Genomic DNA, 22,432 nt, shown 5'->3' with positions numbered 1-22,432 from the left:
ACGGATGAGACGTGTGGCCATACGTCGCAAATGTAAGTCTATGAGGAAAAAACGCATCCTGCAGACAACTTTGCAGGATGCGTTTTTCTCCTAAACGACGCATTGCGACATAGGCAAAACGACGCTAGTGTGAAAGTAGCCTAACTTGTGTCTTATTGTGCTCAGGCTTGCCATGGTGCGTGACCTGTAACATGAAACTCTTCCGTCCCTGTCCTTCGCCTCCATCCCTCAACTTCTTCCCCCTTCCTCGCCTCCATTCCTCGCCCCTGTCCCGATCCCTCTCTTTTGCCTCTTTCCCCATCCCTTGAGTCCGTCCCTCGACTCCATGCCTCGCTCCCGTTCCTATCCCTTGCCTCCTTCCCCCATCCATCGACTGTCCCCATCCCTCACATCCTTCCCCGTGGTTCGACTCATTGCCTGTCCCTCGCCTCCTTCCCCATCCCTTTCCTTAGTTAGCCGACTCCCTCCCTCGCCTCTGTCCCTGTCCTTCACCTCCATCCCTAGACTTCAACCTCATTCCACACCTCCATCCCAATCCCTTGCTCCCATTCCTATCCCTTGACTCCGTCCCTCGCATCCATCCCCATCCCTCACATCCTTTCCCGTGCTTCGACTCCTTGCCCGTCCCTCAACTCCGTCCCCATCCCTTACCTTAGTCACCTGCCTCCGTCCTTCCCTTACCTTAGTCACCTGCCTCCGTCCTCTGTCCCTCAACTCCATCCCTCGACCCCTCCCCATCCCTCGCCCCCGTTCCTATCGCTCGCCTCCATCCTCGACCCTCGCCTCCATTCCCCACCTCCTTTCCCATCCATTTCCTTAGTCACCCACCTCCACCCCGTCCCTCAACTTCTTCTCCGTCCCTCGCCTTCTTCTCTGTCCATTGCCCCCGTCCCTCGCCTTCTTCTGTCCCTCGCCCCCTTCCCTCAACGTATTCTCCGTCCCTGTCCCTCAACGACTTCTCCGTCCTTCGCCTCCGTCCCTCGACTTCTTCTCCGTCCCTTGCCTCTGTCCCTCGACTCCTTCCCCATCCCTCGCCCATCCCCACCCCTCGACTTCTTCTCCGACCCTTGACATAGTCTCTCGACTCTGTCTCTGTCCTTCATCTCCATCCCATGCCTCCCTTCCCCATCCCTCGCCTCTGTCTCTTGACTCCGTCCCCTTCCTTAGTCACCCACCTAGTCCCTCCTGTCCCTCGACTTCTTCTCTTTCCCTTGACTCCGTCCCAGTCCATCAACGCCTTCTGTCCTTCGCCTCTCTCCCCGTCCCTCGACTTCTTCTCCGTCCCTCGCCTCCGTCTCTCGATTCCTTCCCCGTCACTTTCCTTAGTCACCTGCCTACATCCCCATCCCTCGACTTCTTCTCCGTCTCTCGACTCCTTTCCCATGCCTTTCCTTCGCCTCCATCCCTTGCCTTCTTCTCCGTCCCTCACCTCCATCTCTTGACTCCTTCCCTGTCCTTTTCCTTAGTCAAGCGCCTCTGGCCTCGTCCTTCGCCTACGTCCCCATCCCTTTCCTTAATCACCCGCCTCCATCCTTCGCCTTCTTCTCCGTCCCTCGCCTTCTTACGTTTTTTTTTCTTTAGTCACCCGCCTCTGTCCTCATCCCTCGACTCCTTTCCCATCACTTTCCTTAGTCACCCTCCTCCGTCCTCCATTCCCGTCCCTTGACTACTTCTTCGTCCCTCGCCTCCGTTCCTATCCCTTTCCTTAATCACCCGCCTCCGTCCTTTGCCTTCTTACGTTTTTTTTTTCTTTAGTCACCGGCCTCCGTCCCTCGACTCCTTACCCATCCCTTTCCTTAGTCACCTGCCTCTGTCCTCCATCCCCGTCCCTCGCCTCCTTCCTTGTCCCTTTTACTTAGTCACCTGCCTCTGTCCCTCGCCTTCTTCTCCGTCTCTCGCCTCAGTTTCTTGACTCCTTCCCTGTCCTTTTCCTTAGTCAAGCGCCTCTGGCCTCGTCCCTCGCCTACATCCCCATCCCTTTCCTTAATCACCCGCCTCCATCCTTCGCCTTCTTCTCCGTCCCTCGCCTTCTTACGTTTTTTTTTTCTTTAGTCACCCGCCTCTGTCCTCATCCCTCGACTCCTTTCCCATCACTTTCCTTAGTCACCCTCCTCCGTCCTCCATCCCCTTCCCTTGAATTGACTTCTTCTCCGTCCCTCGCCTACGTCCCCATCCCTTTCCTTAATCACCCGTCTCCGTCCTTTGCCTTTTTCTCCGTCCCTCGCCTTCTTACGTTTTTTTTTCTTTAGTCACCCGCCTCTGTCCTCTTCCCTTGACTCCTTTTCCATCACTTTCCTTAGTCACCCTCCTCCATCCCCATCCCTTGACTACTTCTTCGTCCCTCGCCTCCGTTCCTATCCCTTTCCTTAATCACCCGCCTCCGTCCTTTGCCTTCTTACGTTTTTTTTTCTTTAGTCACCAGCCTCCGTCCCTCGACTCCTTACCCATCCCTTTCCTTAGTCACCTGCCTCTGTCCACCATCCCCGTCCCTCGCCTCCTTCCTTGTCCCTTTTACTTAGTCATCTGCCTCCGTCCCTCACCTTCTTCTCCGTCCCTCGCCTCAGTTTCTTGACTCCTTCCCTGTCCTTTTCCTTAGTCACCCGTCTCCGGCCTCCGGCCCTCGTCTCCATCCCTTTCCTTAGTCACCTGCCTCCGCCCTGTTCCTGGCCTCCATCCCTCGCCCCCATCCCTCGCCCCCCATCCCCATCAGTATTATCTGAATTGTTACTCTGCTCACAGACAATGTCTGGCACATGTCGCTCGCTGTGGGACGGTTGCTGCGGCTTTATTGCAGAATGTCATCTTAATGTGTTGTGGAAACATGAGTATTGCGGCTCGCAAGTGCCCAGTGACAATTACCAAAAAATTGAAGGAATCTTGGCCAAGGCGGCAAACGCCATTAGCCTCTTTATTCTCTAAGCAGGATATTTTGTGGAGGGAGCAGGAGAAAAGTCACCACTCCATAATAACAAAAATACAGCAAACAACCAGCATGGAGAGGATTATTTTGTAGAACAGATTATTACTGCCTCCATAAGACTTATGTGGATGAGCAGAGCTGAACGGGCCACTTACTCCTTGTGCCAGTCGTAGATCTGGTGAATGTTACCAAACACGATCTTATCCTTCCCATTCATGTCCTCTGATGACCCTTTCTCCTGTATCCTGGGGATGAAGCCCTGTACAGTGAAGAACAGCGATGAGCGCAGCCAACAGTCCATCTAACCCGGAGGTCACTCCCATGTCAGTGAATAGAACAGAGAGCGGGAGACCCCGACACTCACCTCCACCACCACGCCCAGGTCCTTCACGTAATCCCTCTCTGTCTGAACCAACTCGTTTAACACAAACCTATACAAAGAAGCAGAATTAATGTAAAGGAGGTGAATGAGGACATGGACAAGATGTATCAGAAGAGGCGGATCAGGACGGGGACAGGATGTATCAGAGGAGGCGGACCAGGACGGGGACAGGATGTATCAGAGGAGGCGGACCAGGACGGGGACAGGATGTATCAGAGGAGGCGGATCAGGACGGGGACAGGATGTATCAGAGGAGGCGGACCAGGACGGGGACAGGATGTATCAGAGGAGGCGGATCAGGACGGGGACAGGATGTATCAAAGGAGGCGGATCAGGATGGGGACAGGATGTATCAGAGGAGGCGGATCAGGACGGGGACAGGATGTATCAGAGGAGGCGGATCAGGACATGGAAAGGATGTATCAGAGGAGGCGGATCAGGACGGGGACAGGATGTATCAGAGGAGGCGGATCAGGACGGGGACAGGATGTATCAGAGGAGGCGGATCAGGACGGGGACAGGATGTATCAGAGGCGGATCAGGACGGGGACAGGATGTATCAGAGGAGGCGGATCAGGACGGGGACAGGATGTATCAGAGGAGGCGGACCAGGACGGGGACAGGATGTATCAGAGGAGGCGGATCAGGACGGGGACAGGATGTATCAGAGGAGGCGGACCAGGACGGGGACAGGATGTATCAGAGGAGGCGGATCAGGACGGGGACAGGATGTATCAAAGGAGGCGGATCAGGATGGGGACAGGATGTATCAGAGGAGGCGGATCAGGACGGGGACAGGATGTATCAGAGGAGGCGGATCAGGACATGGAAAAGATGTATCAGAGGAGGCGGATCAGGACGGGGACAGGATGTATCAGAGGAGGCGGATCAGGACAGGGACAGGATGTATCAGAGGAGGCGGATCAGGACATGGAAAGGATGTATCAGAGGAGGCGGATCAGGACGGGGACAGGATGTATCAGAGGAGGCGGATCAGGACGGGGACAGGATGTATCAGAGGAGGCGGATCAGGACATGGAAAGGATGTATCAGAGGAGGCTATCAGGACGTGGACAGGATATATTAGTGGATCAGGAGGAGGACAGGATGTATTAGTGGATCAGGAGGAGGACAGGATGTATTAGTGAATCAGGATGTATTAGTGGATCAGGACGTGGACAGGATGTATCAGAGGAGGCGGATCAGGACGTGGACAGGATGTATTAGTGGATCAGAAGGAGGACATTATGTATCAGTGGATCAGGACGGGGACAGGATGTATCAGAGGAGGCAGATCAGGACGGGGACAGGATGTATCAGAGGAGGCGGATCAGGACGGGGACAGGATGTATCAGAGGAGGCGGATCAGGACGGGGACAGGATGTATCAGAGGAGGCGGATCAGGACGGGGACAGGATGTATCAGAGGAGGCGGATCAGGACATGGAAAGGATGTATCAGAGGAGGCGGATCAGGACGGGGACAGGATGTATCAGAGGAGGCGGATCAGGACGGGGACAGGATGTATCAGAGGAGGCGGATCAGGACATGGAAAGGATGTATCAGAGGAGGCGGATCAGGACGGGGACAGGATGTATCAGAGGAGGCGGATCAGGACGGGGACAGGATGTATCAGAGGAGGCGGATCAGGACATGGAAAGGATGTATCAGAGGAGGCTATCAGGACGTGGACAGGATATATTAGTAGATCAGGAGGAGGACAGGATGTATTAGTGGATCAGGAGGACGACAGGATGTATTAGTGAATCAGGAAGTATTAGTGGATCAGGACGTGGACAGGATGTATCAGAGGAGGCGGATCAGGACGTGGACAGGATGTATTAGTGGATCAGGAGGAGGACATTATGTATTAGTGGATCAGGACGGGGACAGGATGTATCAGAGGAGGCAGATCAGGACGGGGACAGGATGTATCAGAGGAGGCGGATCAGGACGGGGACAGGATGTATCAGAGGAGGCGGATCAGGACGGGGACAGGATGTATCAGAGGAGGCGGATCAGGACGGGGACAGGATGTATCAGAGGAGGCGGATCAGGATGTGGACAGGATGTATTAGTGGATCAGGACGTGAACAGGATGTATTAGTAGATCAGGACGTGAACAGGATGTATTTGTAGATCAGGACGTGAACAGGATGTATTAGTAGATCAGGACGTGGACAGGATGTATTAGTAGATCAGGATGTGGACAGGATGTATTAGTGGATCAGGACGTGGACAGGATGTATTAGTGGATCAGGACGTGGACAGGATGTATTAGTAGATCTGGATGTGGACAGGATGTATTAGTAGATCTGGATGTGGACAGGATGTATTAGTGGATCAGGATGTGGACAGGATGTATTAGTGGATCAGGACGTGAACAGGATGTATTAGTGGATCAAGACGTGGACAGGATGTATTTGTGGATCAGGACGTGGACAGGATGTATTAGTGGATCAGGACGTGGACAGGATGTATTAGTAGATCTGGATGTGGACAGGATGTATTAGTAGATCTGGATGTGGACAGGATGTATTAGTAGATCTGGATGTGGACAGGATGTATTAGTGGATCAGGATGTGGACAGGATGTATTAGTGGATCAGGACGTGAACAGGATGTATTAGTGGATCAAGACGTGGACAGGATGTATTTGTGGATCAGGACGTGGACAGGATGTATTAGTGGATCAGGACATGAACAGGATGTATTTGTGGATCAGGACGTGAACAGGATGTATTTGTGGATCAGGACGTGGACAGGATGTATTAGTAGATCAGGATGTGGACAGGATGTATTAGATGATCAGGATGTATTAGTGGATCAGGATGTATTAGTGGATCAGGATGTGAACAGGATGTATTAGTGGATCAGGATGTGGACAGGATGTATTTGTGGATCAGGATGTGGACAGGATGTATTAGTGGATCAGGATGTTGACAGGATGTATTAGTAGATCAGGATGTGGACAGGATGTATTAGTGGATCAGGACGTGGACAGGATGTATTTGTGGATCAGGACGTGGACAGGATGTATTAGTGGATGTGAACAGGATGTATTAGTGGATCAGGATGTTGACAGGATGTATTAGTAGATCAGGATGTGGACAGGATATATTAGTGGATCAGGACGTGGACAGGATGTATTTGTGGATCAGGACGTGGACAGGATGTATTAGTGGATGTGAACAGGATGTATTAGTAGATCAGGATGTGGACAGGATGTATTAGTGGATCAGGATATATTAGTAGATCATGACGTGGACAGGATGTATTAGTAGATCAGGATGTGGACAGGATGTATTAGTAGATCAGGATGTGGACAGGATGTATTAGTGGATCAGGACGTGAACAGGATGTATTTGTGGATCAGGACGTGGACAGGATGTATTAGTAGATCAGGATGTGGACAGGATGTATTAGTAGATCAGGATGTGGACAGGATGTATTAGTGGATCAGGACGTGAACAGGATGTAATAGTGGATCAGGACGTGGACAGGATGTATTTGTGGACAGGATGTATTACTGGATCAGGATGTGGACAGGATGTATTAGTGGATCAGGATATATTAGTCGATCAGGACATGGACAGGATGTATTTGTGGATTAGGACGTGAACAGGATGTATTAGTGGATCAGGACGTGGACAGGATGTATTAGTGGATCAGGACGTGGACAGGATGTATTAGTGGATCAGGATGTATTAGTGGATCAGGACATGGACAGGATGTATTAGTAGATCAGGATGTGGACAGGATGTATTAGTAGATCAGGATGTGGACAGGATATATTAGTGGATCAGGACGTGGACAGGATGTATTTGTGGATCAGGACGTGGACAGGATGTATTAGTGGATGTGAACAGGATGTATTAGTAGATCAGGATGTGGACAGGATGTATTAGTGGATCAGGATATATTAGTAGATCATGACGTGGACAGGATGTATTAGTAGATCAGGATGTGGACAGGATGTATTAGTAGATCAGGATGTGGACAGGATGTATTTGTGGATCAGGACGTGGGCAGGATGTATTAGTAGATCAGGATGTGGACAGGATGTATTAGTGGATCAGGATATATTAGTGGATCAGGACGTGGACAGGATGTATTTGTGGATCAGGACGTGGACAAGATGTATTAGTAGATGTGAACAGCATGCATGGCTCAGGAGTGGAGCAGGATACTCGGGTAACAGTATTCCTGCAGTTCTGTACACGGTGGCCGTGGCTCGGCGCCCGCTCCGTGCACAATGGCTCCAGTGTCTCAGCAGAGATGTTATTTTTCCCTTCATAGAATCTGCTTTGTTTCAGTGCAGAAGAATCACAACGAGACAAGATGCAGCTGACAAGTCCGCGCCGCCTCCATGGGACGTCTATGTGCACATGTACAGGGGAGCACAGCACTCACATTCGACCCCTCAGAGCTTTTGCTTTCTGCTCCTCCTCGTGGTTCCGTGGCACCGGCGGTGTGGACATCCCTTCATTACAGTAACCATCAGTCACAGAACAGATCTGAGGAGCCCGATAAGATCCGCCATCGATAGTCTGCGGAGAGAAGGGGAGTGAGGTCAGACCAGATCACAGAGATGGCGGACATCACACCGGGGGATCTGCGAAAGATGGGAGGAGGGGAGGGGGCAACAAGCGAGAGCAGCTCGGCGGAAAGAGGGGACATCAGCAATGCACAACCTGACAGATCACCGCAGCTGCAGGGGGACTAGAAGTCCCAGCACACGAATATCATACAGGAGTAGTGTAGGGGATATAGCAGAGCGGTGTCTGTATACAGATGTAGTGTAGAGGATATAGCAGAGCAGTGTCTGTATACAGGTGTAGTGTAGGGGATATAGCAGAGCGGTGTCTGTATACAGGTGTAGTGTAGAGGATATAGAAGAGCGGTGTCTGTATACAGGTGTAGTGTAGAGGATATAGCAGAGCGGTGTCTGTATACAGGTGTAGTGTAGAGGATATAGCAGAGCAGTGTCTGTATACAGGTGTAGTGTAGGGGATATAGCAGAGCGGTGTCTGTATACAGGTGTAGTGTAGAGGATATAGCAGAGCGGTGTCTGTATACAGGTGTAGTGTAGGGGATATAGCAGAGCGGTGTCTGTATACAGGTGTAGTGTAGGGGATATAGAAGAGCGGTGTCTGTATACAGGTGTAGTGTAGAGGATATAGCAGAGCGGTGTCTGTATACAGGTGTAGTGTAGAGGATATAGCAGAGCGGTGTCTGTATACAGGTGCAGTGTAGGGGATATAGCAGAGCGGTGTCTGTAAAAAGGTGTAGTGTAGAGGATATAGCAGAGCAGTGTCTGTATACAGGTGCAGTGTAGGGGATATAGCAGAGCGGTGTCTGTATACAGATGTAGTGTAGAGGATATAGCAGAGCGGTGTCTGTATACAGATGTAGTGTAGAGGATATAGCAGAGCGGTGTCTGTATACAGGTGTAGTGTAGGGGATATAGCAGAGCGGTGTCTGTAAAAAGGTGTAGTGTAGGGGATATAGCAGAGCGGTGTCTGTATACAGGTGTAGTGTAGAGGATATAGCAGAGCGGTGTATACAGGTGTAGTGTAGAGGATATAGCAGAGCGGTGTCTGTATACAGGTGTAGTGTAGGGGATATAGCAGAGCGGTGTCTGTATACAGGTGTAGTGTAGAGGATATAGAAGAGCGGTGTCTGTATACAGGTGTAGTGTAGAGGATATAGCAGAGCGGTGTCTGTATACAGGTGTAGTGTAGAGGATATAGCAGAGCGGTGTCTGTATACAGGTGTAGTGTAGAGGATATAGCAGAGCGGTGTCTGTATACAGGTGTAGTGTAGAGGATATAGCAGAGCGGTGTCTGTATACAGGTGTAGTGTAGAGGATATAGCAGAGCAGTGTCTGTATACAGGTGCAGTGTAGGGGATATAGCAGAGCGGTGTCTGTATACAGATGTAGTGTAGAGGATATAGCAGAGCGGTGTCTGTATACAGATGTAGTGTAGAGGATATAGCAGAGCGGTGTCTGTATACAGGTGTAGTGTAGGGGATATAGCAGAGCGGTGTCTGTAAAAAGGTGTAGTGTAGGGGATATAGCAGAGCGGTGTCTGTATACAGGTGTAGTGTAGAGGATATAGCAGAGCGGTGTCTGTATACAGGTGTAGTGTAGAGGATATAGCAGAGCGGTGTCTGTATACAGATGTAGTGTAGAGGATATAGCAGAGCGGTGTCTGTATACAGGTGTAGTGTAGGGGATATAGCAGAGCTGTGTCTGTATACAGATGTAGTGTAGGGGATATAGCAGAGCGGTGTCTGTATACAGATGTAGTGTAGAGGATATAGCAGAGCAGTGTCTGTATACAGGTGTAGTGTAGAGGATATAGAAGAGCGGTGTCTGTATACAGGTGTAGTGTAGAGGATATAGCAGAGCGGTGTCTGTATACAGGTGTAGTGTAGGGGATATAGCAGAGCGGTGTCTGTATACAGGTGTAGTGTAGAGGATATAGCAGAGCGGTGTCTGTATACAGATGTAGTGTAGAGGATATAGCAGAGCGGTGTCTGTATACAGGTGTAGTGTAGGGGATATAGCAGAGCGGTGTCTGTATACAGGTGTAGTGTAGAGGATATAGCAGAGCGGTGTCTGTATACAGGTGTAGTGTAGGGGATATAGCAGAGCGGTGTCTGTATACAGATGTAGTGTAGGGGATATAGCAGAGCGGTGTATACAGGTGTAGTGTAGAGGATATAGCAGAGCGGTGTCTGTATACAGGTGTAGTATAGAGGATATAGCAGAGCGGTGTCTGTATACAGGTGTAGTGTAGAGGATATAGCAGAGCGGTGTCTGTATACAGATGTAGTGTAGAGGATATAGCAGAGCGGTGTCTGTATACAGATGTAGTGTAGGGGATATAGCAGAGTGGTGTCTGTATACAGGTGTAGTGTAGGGGATATAGCAGAGCGGTGTCTGTATACAGGTGTAGTATAGAGGATATAGCAGAGCGGTGTCTGTATACAGGTGTAGTGTAGAGGATATAGCAGAGCGGTGTCTGTATACAGATGTAGTGTAGAGGATATAGCAGAGCGGTGTCTGTATACAGGTGTAGTGTAGGGGATATAGCAGAGCGGTGTCTGTATACAGATGTAGTGTAGAGGATATAGCAGAGCGGTGTCTGTATACAGGTGTAGTGTAGAGGATATAGCAGAGCGGTGTCTGTATACAGATGTAGTGTAGAGGATATAGCAGAGCGGTGTCTGTATACAGATGTAGTGTAGAGGATATAGCAGAGCGGTGTCTGTATACAAATGTAGTGTAGAGGATATAGCAGAGCGGTGTCTGTATACAGATGTAGTGTAGAGGATATAGCAGAGCGGTGTCTGTATACAAATGTAGTGTAGAGGATATAGCAGAGCGGTGTCTGTATACAGATGTAGTGTAGAGGATATAGAAGAGCGGTGTCTGTATACAGATGTAGTGTAGGGGATATAGCAGAGCGGTGTCTGTATACAGGTGTAGTGTAGAGGATATAGCAGAGCGGTGTCTGTATACAGGTGTAGTGTAGAGGATATAGCAGAGCGGTGTCTGTATACAGATGTAGTGTAGAGGATATAGCAGAGCGGTGTCTGTATACAGATGTAGTGTAGAGGATATAGCAGAGCGGTGTCTGTATACAGGTGTAGTGTAGGGGATATAGCAGAGCGGTGTCTGTATACAGGTGTAGTGTAGGGGATATAGCAGAGCGGTGTCTGTATACAGATGTAGTGTAGAGGATATAGCAGAGCGGTGTCTGTATACAGATGTAGTGTCGGGGATATAGCAGAGCGGTGTCTGTATACAGGTGTAGTGTAGAGGATATAGCAGAGCGGTGTCTGTATACAGGTGTAGTGTAGAGGATATAGCAGAGCGGTGTCTGTATACAGGTGTAGTGTAGAGGATATAGCAGAGCGGTGTCTGTATACAGGTGTAGTGTAGGGGATATAGCAGAGCGGTGTCTGTATACAGGTGTAGTGTAGAGGATATAGCAGAGCGGTGTATACAGGTGTAGTGTAGGGGATATAGCAGAGCGGTGTCTGTATACAGGTGTAGTGTAGAGGATATAGCAGAGCGGTGTATACAGGTGTAGTGTAGAGGATATAGCAGAGCGGTGTCTGTATACAGGTGTAGTGTAGAGGATATAGCAGAGCGGTGTCTGTATACAGGTGTAGTGTAGGGGATATAGCAGAGCGGTGTCTGTATACAGGTGTAGTGTAGAGGATATAGCAGAGCGGTGTCTGTATACAGGTGTAGTGTAGAGGATATAGCAGAGCGGTGTCTGTATACAGGTGTAGTGTAGGGGATATAGCAGAGCGGTGTATACAGGTGTAGTGTAGAGGATATAGCAGAGCGGTGTCTGTATACAGGTGTAGTGTAGAGGATATAGCAGAGCGGTGTCTGTATACAGGTGTAGTGTAGAGGATATAGCAGAGCGGTGTCTGTATACAGGTGTAGTGTAGAGGATATAGCAGAGCGGTGTCTGTATACAGGTGTAGTGTAGAGGATATAGCAGAGCGGTGTCTGTATACAGGTGTAGTGTAGGGGATATAGCAGAGCGGTGTCTGTATACAGGTGTAGTGTAGAGGATATAGCAGAGCGGTGTCTGTATACAGGTGTAGTGTCGGGGATATAGCAGAGCGGTGTCTGTATACAGGTGTAGTGTAGAGGATATAGAAGAGCGGTGTCTGTATACAGGTGTAGTGTAGAGGATATAGCAGAGCGGTGTCTGTATACAGGTGTAGTGTTGGGGATATAGCAGAGCGGTGTCTGTATACAGGTGTAGTGTAGAGGATATAGCAGAGCGGTGTCTGTATACAGGTGTAGTGTAGAGGATATAGCAGAGCGGTGTCTGTATACAGGTGTAGTGTAGAGGATATAGCAGTGCGGTGTCTGTATACAGGTGTAGTGTAGGGGATATAGCAGAGCGGTGTCTGTATACAGGTGTAGTGTCGGGGATATAGCAGAGCGGTGTCAGTGTCGCCCCTTGGCACTCACCATCTTGTTCCTGACCAGGTTCTCTATGGCACTGACCAGCTCGGCGGCACTGGGGACCTCAGCAGAGCTCTGACGTGCCACAAGTAAAGAAGGCTGGAAGCCGCGGCCGTGCAGAAGGAAAGCGGGTTAGCAGCCGGCGAGGCAGCAGAGATGTCAGGCGGGAGCCGCGGGGATTACAGGAAGAGAAAGCAGGAATAGTGTTAGTGAGAAGAGGAGCAGAAATCCCCAAAACTGAGAGAGCCGCGAGTAGACGATGAACAACAAGTCCCAGGATGCCCCACGCCGCTCCTGGCCCCAAACTCTAATCCATCAGGGTGACATGCTGCTTCACATACACAGGGGCGGCCGGCAGCAGGGACCAGAGGGGAGGAGAAGGAGAGAATGATGAGGGTTATGATCCACAGAGCAGAGCAAGTAACATCATAGGAGATATACTCCGATACCAGACATTACATCATATGTGACTGACATCAGCCCCTCTTATAACGCTCCAGTACTGATATAACCCCCAGACATTACATCATATGTGACTGACATCAGCCCCTCTTATAACGCTCCAGTACTGATATAACCCCAGACATTACACCATATGTGACTGATATCAGCCCCTCTTATAACGCTCCAGTACTGATATAACCTCCAGACATTACATCATATGTGACTGATATCAGCCCCTCTTATAACGCTCCAGTACTGATATAACCCCCAGACATTACACCATATGTGACTGATATCAGCCCCTCTTATAACGCTCCAGTACTGATATAACCTCCAGACATTACACCATATGTGAATGATATCAGCCCCTCTTATAACGCTCCAGTACTGATATAACCTCCAGACATTACATCATATGTGAATGATATCAGCCCCTCTTATAACGCTCCAGTACTGATATAACCTCCAGACATTACACCATATGTGACTGATATCAGCCCCTCTTATAACGCTCCAGTACTGATATAACCTCCAGACATTACACCATATGTGACTGATATCAGCCCCTCTTATAACGCTCCAGTACTGATATAACCGCCAGACATTACATCATATGTGACTGATATCAGCCCCTCTTATAACGCTCCAGTACTGATATAACCCCCAGACATTACATCATATGTGACTGACATCAGCCCCTCTTATAACGCTCCAGTACTGATATAACCCCAGACATTACACCATATGTGACTGATATCAGCCCCTCTTATAACGCTCCAGTACTGATATAACCTCCAGACATTACACCATATGTGACTGATATCAGCCCCTCTTATAACGCTCCAGTACTGATATAACCTCCAGACATTACACCATATGTGACTGATATCAGCCCCTCTTATAACGCTCCAGTACTGATATAACCGCCAGACATTACATCATATGTGACTGATATCAGCCCCTCTTATAACGCTCCAGTACTGATATAACCCCCAGACATTACATCATATGTGACTGATATCAGCCCCTCTTATAACGCTCCAGTACTGATATAACCCCCAGACATTACACCATATGTGACTGATATCAGCCCCTCTTATAACGCTCCAGTACTGATATAACCCCAGACATTACATCATATGTGACTGATATCAGCCCTCTTATAACGCTCCAGTACTGATATAACCCCAGACATTACACCATATGTGACTGATATCAGCCCCTCTTATAACGCTCCAGTACTGATATAACCCCAGACATTACATCATATGTGACTGATATCAGCCCTCTTATAACGCTCCAGTACTGATATAACCTCCAGACATTACACCATATGTGACTGATATCAGCCCTCTTATAACGCTCCAGTACTGATATAACCTCCAGACATTACACCATATGTGACTGATATCAGCCCCTCTTATAACGCTCCAGTACTGATATAACCCCCAGACATTACACCATATGTGACTGATATCAGCCCCTCTTATAACGCTCCAGTACTGATATAACCCCAGACATTACATCATATGTGACTGATATCAGCCCTCTTATAACGCTCCAGTACTGATATAACCTCCAGACATTACACCGTATGTGACGGATATCAGCCTCTTATAACGCTCCAGTACTGATATAACCCCCAGACATTACACCATATGTGACTGATATCAGCCCCTCTTATAACGCTCCAGTACTGATATAACCCCAGACATTACATCATATGTGACTGATATCAGCCCCTCTTATAACGCTCCAGTACTGATATAACCCCCAGACATTACACCATATGTGACTGATATCAGCCCCTCTTATAACGCTCCAGTACTGATATAACCTCCAGACATTACACCATATGTGACTGATATCAGCCTCTCTTATAACGCTCCAGTACTGATATAACCCCCAGACATTACACCATATGTGACTGATATCAGCCCCTCTTATAACGCTCCAGTACTGATATAACCTCCAGACATTACACCATATGTGACTGATATCAGCCCCTCTTATAACGCTCCAGTACTGATATAACCTCCAGACATTACACCATATGTGACTGATATCAGCCCCTCTTATAACGCTCCAGTACTGATATAACCTCCAGACATTACACCATATGTGAATGATATCAGCCCCTCTTATAACGCTCCAGTACTGATATAACCTCCAGACATTACATCATATGTGAATGATATCAGCCCCTCTTATAACGCTCCAGTACTGATATAACCTCCAGACATTACACCATATGTGACTGATATCAGCCCCTCTTATAACGCTCCAGTACTGATATAACCTCCAGACATTACACCATATGTGACTGATATCAGCCCCTCTTATAACGCTCCAGTACTGATATAACCGCCAGACATTACATCATATGTGACTGATATCAGCCCCTCTTATAACGCTCCAGTACTGATATAACCCCCAGACATTACATCATATGTGACTGACATCAGCCCCTCTTATAACGCTCCAGTACTGATATAACCCCAGACATTACACCATATGTGACTGATATCAGCCCCTCTTATAACGCTCCAGTACTGATATAACCTCCAGACATTACACCATATGTGACTGATATCAGCCCCTCTTATAACGCTCCAGTACTGATATAACCTCCAGACATTACACCATATGTGACTGATATCAGCCCCTCTTATAACGCTCCAGTACTGATATAACCGCCAGACATTACATCATATGTGACTGATATCAGCCCCTCTTATAACGCTCCAGTACTGATATAACCCCCAGACATTACATCATATGTGACTGATATCAGCCCCTCTTATAACGCTCCAGTACTGATATAACCCCCAGACATTACACCATATGTGACTGATATCAGCCCCTCTTATAACGCTCCAGTACTGATATAACCCCAGACATTACATCATATGTGACTGATATCAGCCCTCTTATAACGCTCCAGTACTGATATAACCCCAGACATTACACCATATGTGACTGATATCAGCCCCTCTTATAACGCTCCAGTACTGATATAACCCCAGACATTACATCATATGTGACTGATATCAGCCCTCTTATAACGCTCCAGTACTGATATAACCTCCAGACATTACACCATATGTGACTGATATCAGCCCTCTTATAACGCTCCAGTACTGATATAACCTCCAGACATTACACCATATGTGACTGATATCAGCCCCTCTTATAACGCTCCAGTACTGATATAACCCCCAGACATTACACCATATGTGACTGATATCAGCCCCTCTTATAACGCTCCAGTACTGATATAACCCCAGACATTACATCATATGTGACTGATATCAGCCCTCTTATAACGCTCCAGTACTGATATAACCTCCAGACATTACACCGTATGTGACGGATATCAGCCTCTTATAACGCTCCAGTACTGATATAACCCCCAGACATTACACCATATGTGACTGATATCAGCCCCTCTTATAACGCTCCAGTACTGATATAACCCCAGACATTACATCATATGTGACTGATATCAGCCCTCTTATAACGCTCCAGTACTGATATAACCTCCAGACATTACACCATATGTGACTGATATCAGCCCCTCTTATAACGCTCCAGTACTGATATAACCCCCAGACATTACACCATATGTGACTGATATCAGCCCCTCTTATAACGCTCCAGTACTGATATAACCCCCAGACATTACACCATATGTGACTGATATCAGCCCCTCTTATAACGCTCCAGTACTGATATAACCCCAGACATTACATCATATGTGACTGATATCAGCCTCTTATAATGCTCCAGTACTGATATAACCCCAGACATTACATCATATGTGACTGATATCAGCCCTCTTATAACGCTCCAGTACTGATATAACCTCCAGACATTACACCATATGTGACTGATATCAGCCCCTCTTATAACGCTCCAGTACTGATATAACCCCCAGACATTACACCATATGTGACTGATATCAGCCCCTCTTATAACGCTCCAGTACTGATTTAACCCCAGACATTACATCATATGTGACTGATATCAGCCCTCTTATAACGCTCCAGTACTGATATAACCTCCAGACATTACACCGTATGTGACGGATATCAGCCTCTTATAACGCTCCAGTACTGATATAACCCCCAGACATTACACCATATGTGACTGATATCAGCCCCTCTTATAACGCTCCAGTACTGATATAACCCCAGACATTACACCATATGTGACTGATATCAGCCCCTCTTATAACGCTCCAGTACTGATATAACCCCAGACATTACATCATATGTGACTGATATCAGCCCTCTTATAACGCTCCAGTACTGATATAACCTCCAGACATTACACCATATGACTGATATCAGCCCCTCTTATAACGCTCCTGTACTGATATAACCCCCAGACATTACACCATATGTGACTGATATCAGCCCCTCTTATAACGCTCCAGTACTGATATAACCCCAGACATTACATCATATGTGACTGATATCAGCCCTCTTATAACGCTCCAGTGCTGATATAACCCCCAGACATTACACCATATGTGACGGATATCAGCCTCTTATAACGCTCCAGTACTGATATAACCCCCAGACATTACACCATATGTGACTGATATCAGCCCCTCTTATAACGCTCCAGTACTGATATAACCCCAGACATTACACCATATGTGACTGATATCAGCCCCTCTTATAACGCTCCAGTACTGATATAACCCCCAGACATTACATCATATGTGACTGATATCAGCCCTCTTATAACGCTCCAGTACTGATATAACCCCCAGACATTACACCATATGTGACTGATATCAGCCCCTCTTATAACGCTCCAGTACTGATATAACCTCCAGACATTACACCATATGTGACTGATATCAGCCCCTCTTATAACGCTCCGGTACTGATATAACCTCCAGACATTACACCATATGTGACTGATATCAGCCCCTCTTATAACGCTCCAGTACTGATATAACCTCCAGACATTACACCATATGTGACTGATATCAGCCCCTCTTATAACGCTCCAGTACTGATATAACCTCCAGACATTACACCATATGTGACTGATATCAGCCCCTCTTATAACGCTCCGGTACTGATATAACCTCCAGACATTACACCATATGTGACTGATATCAGCCCCTCTTATAACGCTCCAGTACTGATATAACCCCCAGACATTACACCGTATGTGACTGATATCAGCCCCTCTTATAACGCTCCAGTACTGATATAACCCCAGACATTACACCATATGTGACTGATATCAGCCCCTCTTATAACGCTCCAGTACTGATATAACCCCCAGACATTACATCATATGTGACTGATATCAGCCCTCTTATAACGCTCCAGTACTGATATAACCCCCAGACATTACACCATATGTGACTGATATCAGCCCCTCTTATAACGCTCCAGTACTGATATAACCTCCAGACATTACACCATATGTGACTGATATCAGCCCCTCTTATAACGCTCCGGTACTGATATAACCTCCAGACATTACACCATATGTGACTGATATCAGCCCCTCTTATAACGCTCCAGTACTGATATAACCCCCAGACATTACACCATATGTGACTGATATCAGCCCCTCTTATAACGCTCCGGTACTGATATAACCTCCAGACATTACACCATATGTGACTGATATCAGCCCCTCTTATAACGCTCCAGTACTGATATAACCCCCAGACATTACACCGTATGTGACTGATATCAGCCCCTCTTATAACGCTCCAGTACTGATATAACCCCAGACATTACACCATATGTGACTGATATCAGCCCCTCTTATAACGCTCCAGTACTGATATAACCCCCAGACATTACATTATATGTAGCACAACCATGGGGAACTCTAAATATACAGAGACCCAAAAGGAGTATATTTCGGAAAATAAGTTTTATTAAATATAAAATCTAATAATCCACAGCAGAGAACAAAACGAACCAAGCAGGACAGGAAGGTAAATACCAACTAGATGCAAAATTGATAGATGTTATACACTGTATGGCAGTAAGGTATATTATTATATTATTAAGGTATATTATTATATTATATATGATATTATATTAAGGTATAATACCAATACGAGCTCCCTAATCAAGTCAAAATCTAACCGTTCACAGCTCCTGAGTGCCAGACACAAGTAGGACGACATGTAAACAAGTAGAAATCCTCTGGGACGAGGTCTCGTAGCTCGGGATGATGCGGTCACCCCATTTTAAACAGATGGACATATCAGGAAAAGAAGACGCCTCTTCAAAACATGTGATATGTAATTTTATCTTTATTACATTAGTGACATCACCCCGTCACTGGCTTCGTTCTTTTTCGGCACATCTCTTCATTATAATTTTGATACTTGATATGCCAGGAGTCTTTACACTTGTTTATGGTGGCAGGTTATCCTCCGACCATTATATACGGCTGGATGGTTGAATTGATCAATTCCCCACCTTACAGCTAGTGCGCATGTCCGGTATAGCGGCGTCTGTCCTCCTCCTCTTAGCTTTCACCACTTCAGTGTTACGTAGATGGAAGCCCTCACTCATGGCTGGTGCGCATGTCCGGTATAGCGGCGTCTGTCCTCCTCCTCTTAGCTTTCACCACTTCAGTGTTACGTAGATGGAAGCCCTCACTCATGGCTGGTGCGCATGTCCGGTATAGCGGCGTCTGTCCTCCTCCTCTTAGCTTTCACCACTTCAGTGTTACGTAGATGGAAGCCCTCACTCATGGTTGGTGCGCATGTCCGGTATAGCGGCGTCTGTCCTCCTCCTCTTAGCTTTCACCACTTCAGTGTTACGTAGATGGAAGCCCTCACTCATGGCTGGTGCGCATGTCCGGTATAGCGGCATCTGTCCTCCTCCTCTTAGCTTTCACCACTTCAGTGTTACGTAGATGGAAGCCCTCACTCATGGCTGGTGCACATGTCCGGTATAGCGGCGTCTGTCCCCCTCCTCTTAGCTTTCACCACTTCAGTGTTACGTAGATGGAAGCCCTCACTCATGGCTGGTGCACATGTCCGGTATATCGGCGTCTGTCCTCCTCCTCTTAGCTTTCACCACTTCAGTGTGTTACGTAGATGGAAGCCCTCACTCATGGCTGGTGCGCATGTCCGGTATAGCGGCGTCTGTCCTCCTCCTCTTAGCTTTCACCACTTCAGTGTTACGTAGATGGAAGCCCTCACTCATGGTTGGTGCGCATGTCCGGTATAGCGGCGTCTGTCCCCCTCCTCTTAGCTTTCACCACTTCAGTGTTACGTAGATGGAAGCCCTCACTCATGACTGGTGCGCATGTCCGGTATATCGGCGTCTGTCCTCCTCCTCTTAGCTTTCACCACTTCAGTGTTACGTAGATGGAAGCCCTCACTCATGACTGGTGCGCATGTCCGGTATAGCGGCGTCTGTCCTCCTCCTCTTAGCTTTCACCACTTCAGTGTTACGTAGATGGAAGCCCTCACTCATGGCTGGTGCACATGTCCGGTATAGCGGCGTCTGTCCTCCTCCTCTTAGCTTTCACCACTTCAGTGTTACGTAGATGGAAGCCCTCACTCATGGCTGGTGCACATGTCCGGTATAGCGGCGTCTGTCCTCCTCCTCTTAGCTTTCACCACTTCAGTGTGTTACGTAGATGGAAGCCCTCACTCATGGCTGGTGCGCATGTTCGGTATAGCGGCGTCTGTCCTCCTCCTCTTAGCTTTCACCACTTCAGTGTTACGTAGATGGAAGCCCTCACTCATGGCTGGTGCACATGTTCGGTATAGCGGCGTCTGTCCTCCTCCTCTTAGCTTTCACCACTTCAGTGTTACGTAGATGGAAGCCCTCACTCATGGCTGGTGCACATGTCCGGTATAGCGGCGTCTGTCCTCCTCCTCTTAGCTTTCACCACTTCAGTGTTACGTAGATGGAAGCCCTCACTCATGGCTGGTGCGCATGTCCGGTATATCGGCGTCTGTCCTCCTCCTCTTAGCTTTCACCACTTCAGTGTGTTACGTAGATGGAAGCCCTCACTCATGGCTGGTGCGCATGTCCGGTATATCGGCGTCTGTCCCCCTCCTCTTAGCTTTCACCACTTCAGTGTTACGTAGATGGAAGCCCTCACTCATGGCTGGTGCGCATGTCCGGTATATCAGCGTCTGTCCTCCTCCTCTTAGCTTTCACCACTTCAGTGTTACGTAGATGGAAGCCCTCACTCATGGTTGGTGCACATGTCCGGTATAGCGGCGTCTGTCCTCCTCCTCTTAGCTTTCACCACTTCAGTGTTACGTAGATGGAAGCCCTCACTCATGGCTGGTGCACATGTCCGGTATATCGGCGTCTGTCCTCCTCCTCTTAGCTTTCACCACTTCAGTGTTACGTAGATGGAAGCCCTCACTCATGGCTGGTGCGCATGTCCGGTATATCGGCGTCTGTCCTCCTCCTCTTAGCTTTCACCACTTCAGTGTGTTACGTAGATGGAAGCCCTCACTCATGGCTGCTGCGCATGTCCGGTATAGCGGCGTCTGTCCCCCTCCTCTTAGCTTTCACCACTTCAGTGTTACGTAGATGGAAGCCCTCACTCATGGCTGGTGCGCATGTCCGGTATATCGGCGTCTGTCCTCCTCCTCTTAGCTTTCACCACTTCAGTGTTACGTAGATGGAAGCCCTCACTCATGGCTGGTGCACATGTCCGGTATAGCGGCGTCTGTCCTCCTCCTCTTAGCTTTCACCACTTCAGTGTTATGTAGATGGAAGCCCTCACTCATGGCTGGTGCACATGTCCGGTATAGCGGCGTCTGTCCTCCTCCTCTTAGCTTTCACCACTTCAGTGTTACGTAGATGGAAGCCCTCACTCATGGCTGGTGCACATGTCCGGTATATCGGCGTCTGTCCTCCTCCTCTTAGCTTTCACCACTTCAGTGTTACGTAGATGGAAGCCCTCACTCATGGCTGGTGCACATGTCCGGTATATCGGCGTCTGTCCTCCTCCTCTTAGCTTTCACCACTTCAGTGTTACGTAGATGGAAGCCCTCACTCATGGCTGGTGCGCATGTCCGGTATATCGGCGTCTGTCCTCCTCCTCTTAGCTTTCACCACTTCAGTGTTACGTAGATGGAAGCCCTCACTCATGGCTGGTGCACATGTCCGGTATAGCGGCGTCTGTCCTCCTCCTCTTAGCTTTCACCACTTCAGTGTTATGTAGATGGAAGCCCTCACTCATGGCTGGTGCACATGTCCGGTATAGCGGCGTCTGTCCTCCTCCTCTTAGCTTTCACCACTTCAGTGTTACGTAGATGGAAGCCCTCACTCATGGCTGGTGCACATGTCCGGTATATCGGCGTCTGTCCTCCTCCTCTTAGCTTTCACCACTTCAGTGTTACGTAGATGGAAGCCCTCACTCATGGCTGGTGCACATGTCCGGTATATCGGCGTCTGTCCTCCTCCTCTTAGCTTTCACCACTTCAGTGTTACGTAGATGGAAGCCCTCACTCATGGCTGGTGCACATGTTCGGTATAGCGGCGTCTGTCCTCCTCCTCTTAGCTTTCACCACTTCAGTGTTACGTAGATGGAAGCCCTCACTCATGGCTGGTGCGCATGTCCGGTATAGCGGCGTCTGTCCCCCTCCTCTTAGCTTTCACCACTTCAGTGTTACGTAGATGGAAGCCCTCACTCATGGCTGGTGGGCATGTC

At 48.4% G+C, this 22,432-nt stretch overlaps 1 protein-coding gene across 9 annotated transcripts in view; it reads right to left on the bottom strand.

The window, feature by feature from the left end:
* The window catches only part of KALRN (kalirin RhoGEF kinase), a 396,845-nt gene that overhangs the window by 98,315 nt on the left and 276,098 nt on the right, over positions 1-22,432 (bottom strand). For 6 of the 9 annotated variants that reach the window (XM_077273324.1, XM_077273330.1, XM_077273322.1 and 3 more), the window contains 4 exons: positions 12,311-12,403; positions 7,714-7,850; positions 3,285-3,351; positions 3,076-3,179 (listed from right to left, as the gene is read on the bottom strand). In XM_077273324.1, coding sequence (XP_077129439.1) covers positions 3,076-3,179; positions 3,285-3,351; positions 7,714-7,850; positions 12,311-12,403 — 401 coding nt within the window. The remainder of the gene's footprint in view (positions 1-3,075; positions 3,180-3,284; positions 3,352-7,713; positions 7,851-12,310; positions 12,404-22,432) is intronic. The other 3 variants (XM_077273323.1, XM_077273326.1, XM_077273329.1) reach the window with 1 other exon arrangement.

Source organism: Ranitomeya variabilis, chromosome 7 (assembly GCF_051348905.1).
Source record: "Ranitomeya variabilis isolate aRanVar5 chromosome 7, aRanVar5.hap1, whole genome shotgun sequence".
Lineage (NCBI taxonomy): Eukaryota > Metazoa > Chordata > Amphibia > Anura > Dendrobatidae > Ranitomeya > Ranitomeya variabilis.
The sequence above is the reverse complement of the archived record's forward strand: the minus strand, read 5'-3'. Positions and strand labels throughout refer to the sequence as shown.